Source organism: Bactrocera oleae, chromosome 2, assembly GCF_042242935.1.
Source record: "Bactrocera oleae isolate idBacOlea1 chromosome 2, idBacOlea1, whole genome shotgun sequence".
In the NCBI taxonomy this organism is placed as follows: domain Eukaryota; kingdom Metazoa; phylum Arthropoda; class Insecta; order Diptera; family Tephritidae; genus Bactrocera; species Bactrocera oleae.
The window spans coordinates 81,950,084-81,969,505 of NC_091536.1; the positions used below are offsets into that span (position 1 = coordinate 81,950,084).

General features: G+C 32.8%; 1 protein-coding gene across 19 annotated transcripts in view; it reads right to left on the reverse strand.

Annotated features, from left to right (window-relative positions):
• Positions 1 to 19,422, reverse strand: part of scrib (scribble planar cell polarity protein) — a 125,812-nt gene that overhangs the window by 79,681 nt on the left and 26,709 nt on the right. For 16 of the 19 annotated variants that reach the window (XM_070105833.1, XM_070105834.1, XM_070105840.1 and 13 more), the window contains exons 4-9: positions 7,912 to 8,080; positions 7,258 to 7,503; positions 6,939 to 7,106; positions 5,493 to 5,859; positions 4,900 to 4,951; positions 3,724 to 3,798 (exon numbers count right to left, since the gene is read on the reverse strand). In XM_070105833.1, coding sequence (XP_069961934.1) covers positions 3,724 to 3,798; positions 4,900 to 4,951; positions 5,493 to 5,859; positions 6,939 to 7,106; positions 7,258 to 7,503; positions 7,912 to 8,080 — 1,077 coding nt within the window. The remainder of the gene's footprint in view (positions 1 to 3,723; positions 3,799 to 4,899; positions 4,952 to 5,492; positions 5,860 to 6,938; positions 7,107 to 7,257; positions 7,504 to 7,911; positions 8,081 to 19,422) is intronic. The other 3 variants (XM_036361527.2, XM_070105838.1, XM_070105837.1) reach the window with 1 other exon arrangement.

Here is a 19,422-nt window from a genome sequence, read left to right on the forward strand (position 1 = left end):
ACACAAGTAACGATGAAAGGACTAGTCAAAATTTTGATTTTTGACAAAATGGCGGCTTTTCAAAAATAAGTAATTTTTTGTAAAAAAAAATTTACACTTGTGACTTAAAATTTTTTATCAGAAATCTTATCACTGCAATCATTGCCTGATAAATACATCTAAGATGGTCGTATGAAAACGTTTCAGCCGTTTCGGAGAAATTTTCCTCACCGACTTTGAAAACAGTGTTTCGAGAAATGCGTGTTTAAAGTTTTAGAAGCCGATTACACTAAGTTAAAAAATTCGCTCATATCTCCGAAACAATTTTCATTAATTTATAAAAGCGCATTTACCTTAGAATGCGCCTTAAGCAGGTTCATTTAATTTATATTTGTAAACAGAAGCATTTATGTAAGTAATTTTTTGGAAATTATCGCTCTTCCATCATTTTGGTAAGCCCACAAGCGTTACCAAACCACAATTCAATGGTAAAGATAATAAACGTTCAACTAGACCTTCCGCTATAGCTGATAACCTATTTTGGTGACCAATATGTTAAATGATTAATTTCATATCTAATATTATTTTTACTATGAAATTCCATTCAGAAAATAGATTTTGATTTCATTATCACTACTATTTGTATGGATTATGTATACATAAGTGTCTGTATACATACCACATAAAAGTATAAAACATATATACTTGTAAATATAATTGAAAATGCTTTTGTAGATTTTTTGGGCACATTAGTTAGAAATAAACAAGTATACAATTGAAATTGTTGGACCAGAACTTAACTAGTTCGAAAAATACCAGATTTGTACCAATTACTTGTGCGTAAAAAATTACTCAATCTTCGAAACGTAAAAATTACAGTTTGCTTTATTTAAATATGAATAAAAACAACAATAATAATTTTTCAAATTTTTGAAACGTTAAAAAGCGAGAAATCAATTTTGCACGGAATACTTTCACGAGCGCTTGCTATTACTTGGAACTTAAAAAAAAATGTATTTCTTTTGTGATATTTTAATGTTATATATAAGTGATCTACTGCGCAAAATATGAACTTGCTAAATCTAAAACCGTTTAGCCTGCAAAAACGTGCTTAAGTGAAGATCAGTTACTTTACATTAATTTATAAATTTCTAAAAAAAAGAAAGCTTAAGATATTTTACAAAATGTATTACAAATTACACGCTTCAAAGAGTCACCGGAAATACGAATCAAGGTCGATCATCAAGCAACACTGAAACAGAAAATGGGTTTTCGCTTAACAAAAGCTACATTAGAACGAGTTTTTAGCTTAAGACATCACATTCATGTTAGCTTTTATTTTTGGTTTTTTACTTTCATTTACATAAAAACATAATTAACGTCATTAATCTGTGTTACATGATGTTTCCGCTTTTGAATATATTTCGCGTCGTTGCTTTTTGTTGTTACTCCACTATAATATTTCTTGACACCGCCTTACAAACAACCTCAAACTGAATCATGATCAAAGTTTCTAAAAGAAACCATACAATTTGCGCTGGGCAACGCCCCATACTCACAACACAGCTGACGTCACACAGCATAACTCACGTATAAAGCGGTTGGTAGTCTAAGAACCGCTCGCATTGATCAGCTGTTAGTTCTATAAGTAAAGTCTATGGCACATTTATGGTCACTAAATCTATACAGTAAAAGACTCAAGTAGCAAATCATAACGCAGCCGGTTAATTGGCACGACATTATCATAAATAACTGTGATAGCACTGTTAATAACATAAATGCATACTTGTATACATATTTTTCATGAATTATAGTTGTAGAGTCTTTATAAGGCATAACGTTGAGTGAGAATTCAAATTAGCTTATGGCGCGAGTATGCAAAGTTACTTATAAGAAGACCAGTAGGAACCCGTTTCCGGTACATTATATATATATATATAATATATATATATATATGTATATATACACAACTGAATACATATCTAAATTTGTCGTACATTTAAATATTTAGGTCAAATAGGTGAATTTATTGTATAAAAGAATAATAAACTCTTGTACTCGAGACTGATGATTCAAGCTTGCATACAGCTCTACGAAGTCTACTAACACTACACTCAATAAATATGAATAAATTTTCATCATATATGTAAGTCGTAAATAATGTGCATGTAGTGAGTGTTGAGAGACTGTCTACAACTATCACTTCTCAATAATCTTGACAAGCTGCTGATTTGATGGCCAAACAAATGGATAGGTATGTACCATACATATGTATATACAGACATATACATATATGAAAATGGACCAACCTTATTAATAACTGTATATTAACGTATTAGTTTATTATATATGCATATCAAAAAATGCCTAAAACTGTTAATTTTTTGGCCTCAAATTAAAGCAAAAAATTTAAGCTTCAAATGCAGACCAATAAAAAAGCATGTTAACTAGCCGCGTGTCTACTAATTGCGGTAAATGTATTTAAAATTTAATTAGACACATTTAAATTCCGCAAAAAATATTAACGAAAATTGTTACTAATAGAGCAGAGACGATAGTTTTGAAACCAAAAATAATAATAGTTAGATGAAACTCATTGGAAAATAAAGAGATTATAACAAAAATTAAAAGAATTACAATTTACGCATAATCTGTTAACGGGAAGTGGAAGGAAGGAGTGTGGTTGAGTTTTTAAGAGTAAAATACTGTTTATCACGATTTCCGAAAAAACTACAAGTTCTATGGAACAAAGTTGCATGAGAAACTTGTAGGTAATAAAAATATCTACAACTTTATTGTTTACGCTTTTTTTTCACATAACCTCGAAATGCAACTGAAAAATTTAAATAAACAAGTCTTTTGTTATCTTTTACAAAAACAAAAAAAAAACATTTCATATTTCATCTATATGTAATTTCGTAGAACCAGCTGTAAAAACAGCAGGTTTGAATTTTTGAGAAAACTTAGCATAGTAATTTAAACCATGAAAAAACCCGTTTTGTTTTTTTTTTTGTTTTTTAAAGCAGATAATTTGACGTGAGATTTTTCGATTGAAAACTAGTGTCGTTTACGATATTAAGTCAGGGATGTCTAATTTATAAAATAGAGTAATTTGCGTGCGAAAATAAAAAGTAAAAATAAAAAATATTGCAACTACTGAAAAATAAAAGCAAATTATTTTGTAAATAAAAAATTAATGCAATACAAAATTAAAGCATAAGCATTAAAAATTTTATTTATTTATTTTTTTTTTATTGTTTTAGTTTTCATTCGCATTTAATTGTTAGTAGATTTTGTTGCATCACATAAAATTATGTGTCAATCACGAAAATATTGTTTAGCCTTTCTACTATTATTATACATACATATTATCTTGTTAATTAATTATTTATTGTATAAAATCTAATTTGGAATTCAACTGGTTTGTTAAAGGTTTGGCTTCGCATTAATACTTTAATACTAGTTTTATTATTTATTATGCACATACTTTGAATATACATATTATAATATATGAATGTAAAATTATAGGGAAGCGTTACTCAAACATTAAATGTATTTATAGCTGTATATATTTATACGAATTCATACATATTATAAGTTTAACTTTATAATGCAAATGCGGTTAATTAAACTAAAACTTCAAGACTGTTTAAAATTCAATTGAAATTATGGCTATGAGGTTCGAGCAGCAAAGATCAACAAATAAATAAAATAAACAAATTACGCAATCGCATGGCGGCAAACCTTTTTGTTGGTAAACGTGGAACTCCGACGAATCGAATTTTTCGCTCGATCTATAGAGTAGACCCGGTGGGTAGTCTTTAAACACAAATGAATAAATTAACAGAGGTGCGTACATAGTAGGCTTAAGCATATATTAATTGTAATTTTTTTATTTTATTTAATGAATTATTATTTTATGAAATTATTAAAACATAATGTTTCAGTTATTATTTGATCGCCATCACATATAATTTTGATTTAAATTTTACAACGAGTGCTACATTAATAATGCTACTTATTAAAATTTGTAAAAAAAAAAATAAACTTAAAATTTTGAAAATATTGCTGAGTTATTTTTTCAAATTATATAAGAATTAATCAGCAAAATGTCGCAAATTGTTGGTGTAAGCTAGGCGTGGCCGCGTGCATACGTACATATATACATTTCACTTAAAACCGACAAAATACACAAAAAAAAATCCAAAACCAAAAGCTACACGACCGTAAATTTATAAAATATTACACAATACGTCTAAATATAAGAGCTGCTTGCTTGAGAAAATTTACAAATTATGTTATTAATTAATCTAATAAACATTCCACTGTTTATATATAATATCGTGCGATGGTGCTTACGAAAATTTCGCTTATTTCATATCTTTAGTGAGACGCAAATAAAAAGATTGCTTAACTTGGTTATATGTTATCGTTATAGATATGGTGAATACGATCGATGTGCTGTTATCTTTTGTGCACAACGCGCTTGTGTGTGTGTGTGTATGTGTACACCTGTACGAAAACAAAACTAGTATGCGCTTTATACCTATTCTTGGCAACGCAATAAAACAGGTTAAAAATGAGGTAAACAAAAAACTTAAAACATAGATAATGGAAAGCGCGCGCAGGACGGCTGCAAACGCTAATGCGAAAACCTGTACGATTCAATCATTTCTGACAATAGAACGATACAAACGCTAACACACCGGCAAAGCTAATTTGCTGAGAGCTCAAGCGCTCTACTCACGTCATCACACACAACGACTACCCTTACCGTACGAAATGATATAAAGAAGAAGAAAAATTTTCGCACACATAATAAAAAAATTTCCAAAGCGCTTAATCAATAATAATTTCGTAAAAGTATTTCAATACTATAACCTTTTGTAAACAAACCATAAAATACGATTGGAAACTCACCTGGCGTAATCGGTTGATATTCTTGTTGTGGCAGTAGGAAGCATGTCAAAACCTAAGCAGAAATCAACGGGGTAGAAGAGACATAAGTAAAAACAAACAAAACACACAATTATTAGTTACGCATTTACAAATGCAAAAACGGGTTATTTAGAACTCCAAACCGAAATACACAAGCGAAATCAAAAATTAAAACAAAGCAGAAAATATGTAAAATGTAAATATTAAGAAATATTTACATGCATAAACAGCGTCAATATGTTTTTGTGTAGTATGACGACGCTATGGGTAATGAGGTTGCAACAAAAGCTCTGCTGGCAGCGACAAGGCGTAACTACTTCACATAATTACGTTTGGCACGCGCATGCACCAACAAAATCCGACGTAATCAGCGCGCACTTCCTGCGACGCTCTTCACCCATATCACACAAACCTCACATGCTCAACATGTATAGATACATAAATATATAACATGTACATATGTATGTATATAGATATACTATATAAATATATCTGTATAAATGCACCACTTATCCGTCATTCTGCTGTGCTTGTGTACTTTGGCTTAGAACGCATACTCGTCGCGGTACACTCACCTGTTCACCTGTTGCCTCGTCTGTGTCCGGCTGAAACGTTAGCAGCGGCTGTGCCTGATTTTCAGATAACCAAACAGCTTTCAACTGCAAATTCACCAAAGTGTATGGCAAGTATTGCAGCTGATTACCCGACACGTCCAGCACATGCAACACCGAACAGTTGCCCAACTCTGGCGGCAGTCGCTTTAATTTGTTATCGCGCAAACTCAAAACGCCCAAATTTGCACAATTACCTATCTCGGCCGGTAGGTATTCCAAAGCGTTGCGATCCACGTTCAGGTTGCTCAATTTAGTCATTTGCCCAATCGATACGGGAAATTCTGATAAGAAGTTTTCGGTCAATATCAGCTCTTGCATGCTTTCGCAACTAGAAGAGATAAGGAAACGCCAATGGGTTTATAAATAGTGAAATAATAGAGTAATGTTATAAATTATATAATATTAAATATATATATATATATATATATATATATAGGTATGTAGGTGTATGTGTATGTGCATTCATAGAGGAAAGTAGATAACAACAATTGCGGTTAGTCAACCACGAAACCCCGAGGCAGACAAACAAATCATCAAGGTGACGTCAGCGACTGACGTACTTGTGCACATAAGCACATATATTCATAATGCATCTAAGCAAAACCTAATACATATAACATTTATGATTCCGTGGTATAATAATCACTCAAATAATATTGAATCATGCCAGGATTGTTTTCGGTTAGTTTAGCTTTTACATAAAGCTTTCATCTTTTAGAGGTTAATTTTAAATTTCATAATGAAAAAAAGGAAAAACGTTAACTTTTTTTTTCTTGATTTCGATTGATCAGTTTGAGTGACCGATTATAGCGCTGTATTAGACAAAAAATAATACCGTTTCCATAACAGTCGGGTCTACGTAACCGGAACGGACCCGGATTTTTTCCGGCCAAGGACTGTCAACTCTACAAAATTCTGCCGCTACAACAAAAATTTTTCAGACAAGAACTTGATTTTGATCAGGCATTTTGTATCACAGCTATATCCTACAGATGTCCAATTTCGGCGACTCCTACAAATGAGCAACTTCTTGGGAAGAAAGGAATGTGTACAAAATATGAGATCGATATCTCAAAAACTGAGGGGCTAGTTAGGCTCTAGGCTAGAAGGACATGTCGACTATATCGACTCAGGTCGTGAGACTGATCATATAGTTTATACGGACCCGACGTTTCCTTTTGGGTGTTACAAACTTCGTGACAAATTTAATATACCCTGTTCAGAATATATTTGATGACTAATGGTGCATTAATTTTGTAAGATAGGTATACAGATAAGAACACAAAGATCACTTTTTGAGCTCGAAATCTTAGCAAAATTGTATCACTTTATTAAACATATTAGCATTTAAGAGACTTATACACTTAAATTACAAATATACATATGTATTTATATAAATATACTTACCATCCAATAGTTGGATTCAATTTCTGTAGGCGATTCTGATCTAGTTTTAGAATTGTCAGTCTGCTTAATTTAGCGATTCCATCGGGCAGGGTCTCAAGTAAATTTTGCGCCAGATCTAAATCAGTTAAATTTACGAGGCCACCGATTTCATTTGGTAATTTCTCCAGCCTGCAATACAGAAAATACATATGTTTTGTAAATATAGTAAAAATAATAACGAAAACATATGTATGTAAATATAATATTCGATATACCCAATACGTTGACTACGACAAATTATATTGCGCGATCTAGCGAGGAAACAATGAACGAAATTTACCTGTTTTCGGAAACGTCAAGATATGTCAAATTGGTGAGTAGTCCAATTTCAGGTGGCAGCCTCTCTAACTGATTGTGATCGAGCCAGAGCTCGTGCAGACCGGGCAAGTAGCCCAAATATGGTGGCAGTTCTTCAATTTCATTGTCGCCTAAATCTAATCTTTTAAGCTTCGTCAACTGTCGTATCGATTCAGGCAAATGTTTCAATAGATTCTCGCGCAACTCCAATGATTCCAGTTGTGTTAAGCTGGAATTGAAACAGAAACAGATATAAAAAATAAAAATAAAATCAATCAGCATCGGAATTCCAAAATAAAAAAAAATTATAATTTACGTCTGTGATTATAATTTAATTTTGTTTTAGATTTTATTACTTGATTAAATCAATAAATCAGAAGTTTAATTTTATCGAATTTTTTACAATTTTTCACCATTTACAAATCCTCTATTGTAATCAAAAATAAAAATGTTAATAAAACATAGCTTCAAAGCAAAATACTTGATCACTTTGTCAATGTCAAATAATTGTCAATACCCCTCAATACCCGTCAATAGTTATCGATAACAATTAAAACTGCGACTAATTTATATTATTTGATAAAGGATACAACAACAAAAACATTTATTAGTCTGAACATTTTAGAAAAAAACTTACCTTCCGAAATCAACTGGTAATGTGGTAAGTGACATATCATTTAAACCTAAAACTGTTAAATTTTTGAGTTGAGAAAATCCAGCTGGTAATTTTGGAATCGGATTTGAGCTGAAATCAGCAACCTGTAGGTTTTGCAGGTGTTTGATGTCATCAGGAATGTCTGGAATATCTGTAAAAGACAACAAAAATAACACATATTAATAACAATGTAGTAACGGTAATTTGGAAGATATAAAGTGCATATGTATGTATCTAGATTTTTTAAAGGCGTTATTCTCTTTTTATTTCCATACACTGTAAACTATGATAGCAACTTTTGGATGTAGATCTGAGCTATGGTATATAGCCCATAAAGGACACGCGGAAATAAATTATTTAGCTCACCCACTGAATAATTTTGCTTAATTTAGTATCTATGCCGAAAATCTATTTTTGTACAAACGGATTTGGATGCGCTTGTGCGTAAAAGAAACCAATGATAATAATGTGACCAAAAACCACGTAATTATACATATTGATATATATGCAGGCATACAGATATGTAAACGTAACCAAATAATTCCAGGAGGAAAATCAATAAAGTGTCGATATTTATTGATAAATATTTATCGGTATTTACATAAATTTGGCAGTATCCAATAATTCTAATTTTTGAATTTGGTTACGACTATAATAAATAAGTATAATCATAAGGGAGGTTAAAAAGTGTTTAACATAAAAGGAATAACAGAAAACCAGTTGAGTCATTTTATGTCAAATCGACAAATAGTTGGACGCGACAACCACCGATTTGGATGAATTTTGGCAGAGAGTTTTGTATCATCATAAAACGAAGTTCTGCCAAAGGAAAACTCCTAAGAGTTATTCAAAATTGAAATTTTTCACTGTTTTTCCGATTTATGAGTTTATTTATTTAATATTTCAGAAACTATTGTATATTATGAAAAAAAAACGCTGGTGCGTTCATAGAGGACACTAAGAGGTATAAGAAAAAAAAAATTTTTTAAATTACCAAAATTAAAATTTTTTAAATTTTTCAATTTTTCAAAATTGTAAAAAGCACCCGTCGCGGGAAAATTTTTGCCTCAAAATTTTTTATATTATACCTCATAAATTTCCATGGGTAGGAAATGATTATTTGATTAATGTCCCCAAAAGAAAGTCGTATTTCTAACTAAGTTTAGAACTATGATCTAGTAAAAAGAAATCCATTAATTCTCTAATTAATGGCTTTGCTAATTTGTTGCTCGCTTTGTATGAGTGCTATATGCTATATGTCGTTTGAAAGATAAGATTTCGTACTAAACAGCTTTGTAATCGTTTGACTCGTTATTATTTGAGCACGCGTTAAAGATAGAAGAAGCAGCTCGAATGGTTGTTACGCGAACTAACGCAAAAAAACCTCCGAACTCTTAATTCGGACCGGTGCTGTCATGAATTGAACCGTCTGGCGAAAGCAATCGCACAAAAGTGACCAGCTTTGGTCAAAAGGAGAGAAATTATTTTCCAACTGAACAACGTCAAACCACAAACATAAATAGTGACACGCCAAAAACAAAAGAGCCTGGTTCTTATGGCAACCACCTCACATCTCACAGTCCGAAACTACGATTAAATGATTTCTATATGTTTTCCTCTATGGTGAATGATTTTGCTGGAAAAAAGTCGCCTCAAGATATGCTTGTGAAAATCGAATGTCCCAGCTTATTGCCAATAGGAATGAGTGTAGCTGAGAGTGATGAATATTTGACTTGAATCGGATCATTCTAACTACGCTAAATAAAGTCTTCAATTCAGTTTAAAAATTATGGATTCCTTTTTACAAAATTTTATAAATAGGGATTATAGCGAGATCGTTATTATCAGGCAGATTTGACTGACTCTCTATGAACGCTAAAATATGTAGTTTCTTACCGCTCGAAATGATGCGTGTTTACTATTTTAAAGTTTTCTTATCTCAAAGCAAGCAAGTTGACATAAGGTTGCTTGCCAGCTTACTTTTAAAAACAATAACTTCCATATAAACTCAAGACGCATTCATGACTAATAATTGTTTAATAAAGCCATAACACAACAACATATACCGACATGTTGTTGTGCCAACATAAATAATGTGTACAAATTAAATAACGAGACCCGACGTAAATTTTATCACAATAAGAACTTGTTGATTGACACAATCCCACTCACGAATTAGATGACACGAAACAATTCCAAAGGAAGCGATGAATTATAAAGATATCAATACGCACTCGAGAGCCAAACGAGAACTTTCAGTTCACAAAATCTTTGACGACGAAATGTACTCCTATCAGGTGATAAAAGAAACCGTTAAAGCGGAATGAAAACATGCAGTTGATGTCGAATGGAAAAAACAAAAACCACAATAAGCAACAACAAAAAAAAAGTCATATTAAACAAAGTACAAATATTTGCGGCGAATCGATTTCTTCACAGCGTTAACCACGACAAGGTTGCCAACGTTGCCACCCACAACTCGCAACAGCCGGGCAATGCGCCACGCTGCTATGTAAGTATTTAGTACATACGATATATGTATGTACCATAAGTATTTGTGTGCATTAAGGTATATAAATGCAAACAAGTTGATATAAATGAAAAGTAATAAAAACAAAAGCATCAACATGCCTACACATGTTCATAAGTATAATGAGGCAGAATACAAACAATGGTTCAAAGGGTGAGAAAACAAGCGAGCACAAGAGTGTATTTAGCGGACAGAGCACAACGTTCAACGTTTACTATGATTGCAGTGAGAGAGTGTATAAAATGTGGTAGCATAGAAAATCCTTTAACATTCTTTTTTGTTGACCTAGTTTCGGTACTTTCCGACATGTCAGTCGCGCACCCACTTTTCCGTTCGCGCCCGCTGACGCGTTCGTTCGCCGCTTGGCTTGCGTTTATCGTGACATTGCGGGCTGACAACGGTTTTTGGTGTTGGTCATGGTGATTGGAACGATAACGTAGAGGTCGGTAATAATGTGTACGGTAATGATGGTGAGGTTGATGATGATTAAGAGGCAAGAGTTTTCTGATAAATACAGCGTGTAACAAATGTACGAGATAGCGAGGAAGTTAAATGGATTTAAAGAAATTAGGCCTCTGCGTGAGCAAATTAATGGTTTTGTATTTCTCATGGCTTTAGAGGTAGTTTTTTGCAAAATTAATTTTCTGTTGTAAAATTGAATTTTGCACTAAAAATAATTTTTTTTTAACTTTAAAAGTTGAAATAATTTTTTTTTTTATATATACAATATATTAACGAAATGGGTATAAGAGAACGTAAACAAATAATACAGTGTGGTTTGTAACACCACATTCTTAACGGTAGTGATTTGTGAAGCCTTTAAGTTGAGTTTACATAAATTCGCTTTTCAGTGCAAGATATTCACAAAAAAAAAACAAAAAAAAAACAATTTTACTATCAATCTATCATTGTTGAAAACTACCTACTTTACCGAAATAAAACGAATTCGTTTGGCATTTCTGCATTTGACTGCTTTCCAACTATTGTGAAAATTACGTATTTCATGCTGTGTTCCATATTTAAATGCTGTCTTCCTTCACGCTGTTCACATCATTTAAGTGATGTTGCACTCGCCCAGCGTATTGCTCAGTGAACTGAACTCGTTGTCTAACTGACTTCGATATGGCTAGGCGCGCGAACAAATTGCTGATTTCCATTTGCATGTAGACAATAATAATTCATATAAGTGAAATATATTTCTAGTTTAAAACTAATGCGACTACAATAAATGTATACTAGTACTTTTATGACTATATAACAACTAGTCCAGTTATGAGTAGATACTAACTAGTTATAATACGAACTCCACAATGTTAAGGTACAAGTTAATTAAAAACACACGCTTTCGCTGCGCGTACGAATCTCGATGGCCAAAGACATAAATGTACCGTTAGAAAAAAATTCGAAAATATATGAAATGTAATAATTAAGTTGGCGTTATGAGTGTGAGAATCGTGTCGGACCGGAAATAGTGCATTTGCCTGCAGGGTATACCTGCATTGATGTTTTTACACTTCCATTTATGGCATATCTATGTACATATGTACAAGTATGGTATATGCTTGGCAACGGCGCTGTAAATGCAGCAGAACAACTTCAATAAAGCTTAATAGCGAAAAAATAGAAACGAATGAATGGAATCATTAAGTTCCTTTTCCAGCAAGCAATGCATCTGCATATTTATCGTACATTCAGCTCATTAGACAGTTCCATTTTGCAGGCTCTTCAATCGATTGGCGAATTTTCCAAAGCCATCCCTTGTTGAATAAAGCATGGCAGCAAAAAAAAATTACAGAATTCCATACAGACATATGTATATGTATATCTGAACATTAATTTATTGTTTTAGATATGTACATATATGTTTTGTGATTATTGAAATGTTTAACCTACATATGTCATATGTATGCACAAAAGAACACGCATCTGAACGATTTTGACAGTAAAGAACAGAGATGCATTTGAAAAAAATGTTTCTTTATTTTAACTGGCTGCTAAGAATTCGTTTACACAATAATATATTCACACATTTCACTATACAGCTAACGGAAGAAATGCTATGTTTCTTGTTACTCGATAATAGGCACGGAATCAGATATAGAGACACAACTTTTTTTTCTACTTGATATACAAATTTAGACTCATAGTAATAAATAAAACTATGCTGATTTATGGCAAAAACTAGAAAAAATATTAATTTCGATCCGACGTTTTGCATGGCAGCTATGTATATGTTATAGTGGTTCGATCTAAGCAATCAGTTCTTAGCCTTACCTTAGCGAATAATGCCAAATTTCGTGACGATATGTTTATTGTTATAAAAAAAAAAGTTTAACATACAAGAACTTGATTTCGATCGGTCAGTTTGTATGGCAGCTATATGCTATAGTGTTCCAATAACGGCGATTTCGACATATAAGCATCTTCTTGGGGAGAAAAAGACGTGTGCAATTTCAGATCGATATCTCAAAAACTGACGGACTGGTGCGAGAATATACAGACGGGCATGGTTACATGGACTCAGCTCGTCACGCTGATGATTTATATATATATATATATAATATATATGCTTCACACTCCCTCTGGGTTTGTGTTAACTTAAAATCTGTTCAGTAAACGAGTTATACACGTCTGTGATTCGATCTATCACATACTAAAGAAAAAAAAGTAATATTTCTGGCCGATGGATCACTGTCAAAAGAAATTTTAGGCATCAACTGTTTTTCGGGGTCTAAAGATCTCAGTTTGGGTGGCAAAAAATTAGAGCGGAATTATTAAAAGAAATATTTGATTCTAACTTACTTACTATATGTGACAGCATTTAACACAATGGTTGCCAACTCAAAAGTTTGGTTACGAGCGGAAGACATCAGCTGAATCAACAGAGTTGTGTTGAATGTTTTTAGTCTGTCAAATATAATCTATACTTTACTCGAAGAACTCTTCTTTGTGGCCTCGAATGGATTATAACAGATAGTGAACAAATGCAACACTTATATAAATTAGGAGAATGTGTTAATAGGGCATGCTTTTATTGCTTTCATTCGAAAGTCTACATATGTACGTGTGCGCATAATATGCAACAATTCATTAAACATAATTCAACAGCAGACAATTCTCGCCCTAAACACACATAATTCCATATATACATATGTATGTGTGCATAACGTAACGACGGAAACAGTTGGTGGTCATTAAGTTGGAATTCCGAAGCATCGGACCGAGGCAACGAACAGACTCTAAAACTGCCCAGAGCATAGCATGGAATGTTGTAAATGAGAAAGGCACAGCTAAACAAGTACAACTGACTGAACAATAACAATAGAAAACCCAAGAGCATAGGCAAAAGCGACAAAAAAAAATATGAAATGAGAAAACATGGGGGGGAAAAATTGAAAAAGAAAAAGTAATAATTCGTTGACCTCTCTACTTTAATGCATCACACACATACAGACAATACATATATATCTCTATTGACGTGGAGTAGCGGCTTAGAAGCTCATCAGTGGTCTACATATATCCGAGCAACTTGAAAGATTTGAAAGCACCCTGCAACAACATTTCATGAAAACACCATGCAACATGATGAACTTATGTGTACGTGTGTGCATTGCACAAAGAGAATGCACAAGTAGCCGCAGCCAATATGCAAAATTTCATTACTCTACCGGAAGTCATTAGGAACTCTCTGCCTTATATTTCCTATATGTATATATATATATATGTGTATATATACGTCTATATGCATGCATAATTCTACATGGCGAGTCAACTGGAGTCTGCACACTACCGTTCATTGAGCGTGTTGCCATCAACGAAATAAAAATATTAATTTCCTATACACTTATTTGCGGTCTTGGTGATGTGCGCTTGACCTGTGACATTCATCAGCTAAACTTAGTTGGATGCCTACAGCAATAATTGAATAGGTAGCTAGCAATTTATTACTCATCTCCATTCTGAAAGTTTTAATTTCATAAGGTGAATTATGTTACTAATAATTTTAAGGCTTTGTATTGTATAATTGTACGCCATATTTGAGTTCAATTTTTACCAAAAAATAAAAAGATATACTAAATTTTTCTCGTAAGAAAAACTTTATATGAGATCTAGTAAAACTAAATCCATTTTTTCCCATAGATGCCTTTATTATATTTATATATTTATATCTCGCAAATTTTGGTTTCGTCGATTCCGTTCCGGTAATTTTAATGTCTAAAAATGCACGACGCCGATTGTCGAAAATATCGAAAATTAAATAATGGAAATCGTTGAGACCGGTAGTCGCGTAAGCACTGCTATGTTGCGTCGGATCTAAAGATTGCACAAAGCATCAGTTGGAACCATTTAAATAAGTATGCGTACAAAAAGAAGCTCGATATACCGAATTTCTACTTTCGAATCGATGCTGGATCGCAAATTAGATTCATTTATGAAGCGTCTCTTACGACAACACTAAGCGAAAACGATCGTGATCGAATCGCGGTCAGCTGGGGGCCAGGAATGATGGTCAGAAAGGTTACCATATATGCTTGATGCGGTTGGCAACGAATCTTAAATCGGACCTGTACTGTCAACAATTAAATCGTCTGAATGAAGCAAACGCCCAGAAATGGCAAGCTTTGGCCAATAGGAGAGATATTGTGCTCTATCGGGACAACGCCAGGCCACACACATCGATCGCGACGCGCCAAAAGTTTCGGAAGCCTTCGGACCTGGCACCAAGTTTAATATATATTCCTTTTAACGGCGAATGAATCTGCTGGTGAAATATTCACCACAAAACTAAGTTTGCGAAAATCGACTGCCGCAGTTTTTCGTCGATAGGGATGAGAGTTTCTATGAGAGTGGCATTAGGAAATAACTTTCAAAATGGCAACAAGTTAAATTAAATAAAACCTTGAGTTTTATGCAAAAATATTTAATTTTTTTTTACTAGACCTTCTTATAATTCTTTAGTAACCCGTAGCGCCAGTCAGATATTTTACTGCTTACCGTTACGTCTTTACCTACAAAATTTGAACAAAATTTGCATAAGCGCACTTTAATTAAAATCTTCAAAAAGAAGAAGTAAGGAAGGTAAACACTCGTTTCAGAACTTTATGATAATCAGCACTTACTAAAATTATCAAATAGCTTTACAGTTATAAAAATTAAAATCTAAAAATAATTAAGCGCAATCGTGCGTATCTCGGCCAATAAAATACAAAACTTTATTGAGCATCCGTGACGGATTTTTAATGCGAAAATCCCACAAAATTTTATAAATGAGTTTTAATAAACTTTTTACTTTTTTATCAGATGTATTCTACAAAAACAAAGTATCTAAATTTTGTATATTATAAAATGGCCAAGAAGTTTTCAAGAGAAGTCGTATTTTTTTTTTTTTGACACAAATTACCACGAAGTCCTGATTGTACCACGTTTGGAAAGCAATTCATGTAACACTAAGTGATAATCACACATAGAAATGCGATGATCGCCGTTGGCTTACCAAAAATAAATAATGGCCAGAGGTAAATTTTGTTCAAATAAAAATACAACTGCAATTTGTTTGCCCTAATTAACAGTAGCACGAGTCCTTTCACGCTTACTAATAATTATTCAAATATATTTATGCTGCTGTATTTACATTTTTTTTTTCGCAAACAATTCGCTAAGTTTTCTTTCAAAACGAAAATGGAAAATTTCTTTTGTTTCTGCAAGCTTTTCGTGCCAACTTTGTTCACACTTCGCAATAACTTTTTTAAAATATGACTTTCTTGTTGGCGTATATTCATATGTGCATATTCTCATTTTTATACATTTTTGATTCAATGCCATTTTTGTCGAGATTTTCATCTTTTCATACATATTTATATATGTAATTATATATAATATAATATATATATATTTCTTGTGCTGTTGATGTCTGTTTTTGGCAGATATATATATCGCCTTTTGCCTGCATATATACCATATATACATATATATACACATATGTATATAGATGAACACCCAGTTGCGAAAATTCAGCGAAGTCGGCACATCATCACGCCAACAAAAAGAAACGTTTTTAGAGGTCATTAGCATTTCTCAGTATGCAAAAAGATTGTTTTCCTCCGAAATCCCACTCTTTTGATGCTTTACAAATGCACAGTATATATTGTGCAAATGTATAATGTGCGGCGATGCAAAGGCTGTTGCACATGCACACCCACATACCTACAGATGTACTATATTTTCATGCATATGTATAGAGATATGTATGTTTGTATGCATGTGTGCATGCACTTGTGTACACTCGAGTATGTGGCGGCAAAAGTACTTATGTGTGACTGCAAGTAAAACAACAACAAGAAAAAACAGTCATGATGCACGTAACACATTGGAGTTGCTCGCCACTGGCGGATGCACATATACATGCGTACACAAGTGTTCGCCCCGATGGGGTGCGCTTGGTTTATGCCAAGCGGTCGAGATGAACCATGCGCTTTGTTCCCCAACATTAGTGCCACTTTTCAATTTCAATGAAAGTGTTTAATGAAACTTGGTTTGAACGCCAGCGCTAATACGCAATACGCGACGAATACTCGAAAGCTTTAACGTTTTTTTGTTTTTTTTTTTGGTTATTGTTTTAATTGTGGGAGCACATTCTCCCGAGCGGGTACGTGTCGAGTGGACGTAGTATAAATTAGAATGCACGCATACATACATAAACATATACATATGATATGTACATATGCAAATTAACATATGAATGCATTTGTGAGTTTTTCATTTTGTTTACCACAAAGCTTTCTGGCAGCAAGCAGCGAGAGTCATTAAAATTGTTAAGAAATATAAAAAAGAAAAATAGTAACAGAAATTTTATTTCTTATTCAAATTATTTTTTGTTTAATTAGTTTGAGGTTTGCAGAAAACTTAAAACTGCTATAGAGATCACAAGAGGCAACTGTAAACTATGGCGGTTAAATCAGATGGAACAAATATGAAAGAAATCTTATAGAACAAGTAAAGACCCTCTTCATTTTTATTCTGTACACCTTTTAGGTTGTACGTTCACAATATTTCAAAACAACGGTTTCTACAATGCTGTAATAAATAACAAAGCAATGTAAATTACTACCTATGGTATTATACACAAAGTCGAAGCCGACTGAAGCGAATCATAGTAGTTTTTAAAGACAAATTTAGTTGTCGAAATTCCTAATGGAATTTCGAGATCGATCTCCGCGACGGATATCGAGTCGATCCCATCTGAACAGTTATATCACCGGTCGTATTTTTATTTTGTGACACCAAAAACTCTCAGGTATGGATCAAGAGATTTTCATGTATTGAGCATGAGCGCTGAACCTATCGCGAATCTGTTGAGTCGGCTAATATCGGTTCTAGCTAATTCGCCCGGTTAACCGAAGTTATGACATATTTCAACTTCAGTTTGGCGAAAGATGTGCCCGCCGCCTTTTAAGGAGTTTATATCCACTTGTAAATTAAAAAAAAAAAAAATTTTATATTTCTACGCGAATTTAAAGTTGATCCGGCAAATAGTTGCGGAGAAATGTGCGTGTCTGTGAGAATTTTTCATTTCAGTGTAATCCGCTCTCTAAACTTTAAACGCGTTGTTCTCGGAACTCTGTTTTCAGAGTTGGTTGGTGAAGTATTCTCCCGAAATTCTCCACCGTAATGGCTAGATCGATCGTTTTAAAATTTTCATACGGCCATCATATTATATATATACATATTGACCGGAAATAAGATTTTTGATAACAAATTTGAGTTTTCACTCTGAAGTGTAAATTTTTTCACAAAAAACGAAACCATTTTGTCTCCTGTACTTATCTATTGTAAATAAATGTTTCGGTTTTTGGATCTGAGAAAATTTTAAGCAGAAAAACATTCATTACCGCTAGACACCTCCTCCTGGAAATCGGCTACGGAGACAAGAGTATCCAAGATTATCTCAAAATGAATTGCGGATTATCAAAGTACATTAAATTATGTATACGTACATTATTTTTATATATTTTTTAAATAAATTGACTCTTTAAAAAAAAAAAAAAAATTCACAAAAGAACGCGTTATTTCTGACTTTCAAGTGAATATACCATAATCTCTTAATACGAGTACTTATTAACAGCTCAACAAGCCTCAAATTAGTCGTAATAATGGTCTTCATTTCCACTAAGTAATGAACCTCACGTTGTTGTTTCTCTACATATTTATTTGAAAATATGTTTTATCGAAGCTGAGTTGTGTGCTTTAATACCAAATTACAACTTACAGCTCAATTAGTTGTCAGTCATAAAAAGGATCTCAGAATAATTGAAGCTACCGAACTGGTCTCCCATAAAATTGTTTGAAAATATGTTTCACCGAAAAATAGCTATTTAATGGCTAGAATATTTTAGAGCATTGCGCATTTTTTTCGTTTTTTTTTCGAAATTTATTTTGTAACGATTTTTTGAGCACAAAAAAATCAAAAAAATCTATCAGCTCAAGTATTAAAAGTTATTTTTAAGAATACTAGCAAAATACTAAACAATGTACTCGCACAAATGTAATTAAAATTATGGAAGATACATAAATTACATGTTAGATATCAAAGTAATATTTTATGAAAATCGATTTGAAAATAGTTTTACAGACAACAAAATTCAGAATTCATATAAATATAGTTCAATATATTATATATCTGTGCACACCTACTTGTATATAAAATACATATATGGAGATGAACATACAAATCATTTACTGCAAACTACTCAAGAATTGTTTCGAAACAATAAAAGCTTAAAAGTTTAAGTTAGAAAGTGAATTAAATAAAGCCACAGCTCAACTCTTTTAGCGCATAATAAATGCATTGAAAATTGTATTTACCTTTCACTAGGATCAAGATAGATGGCTGAAAGCACACTTGTATATGCCACAAGCACTGCGAGATGAATTCTTGCATGTCCCCTGAATCGCAACCACTTTGT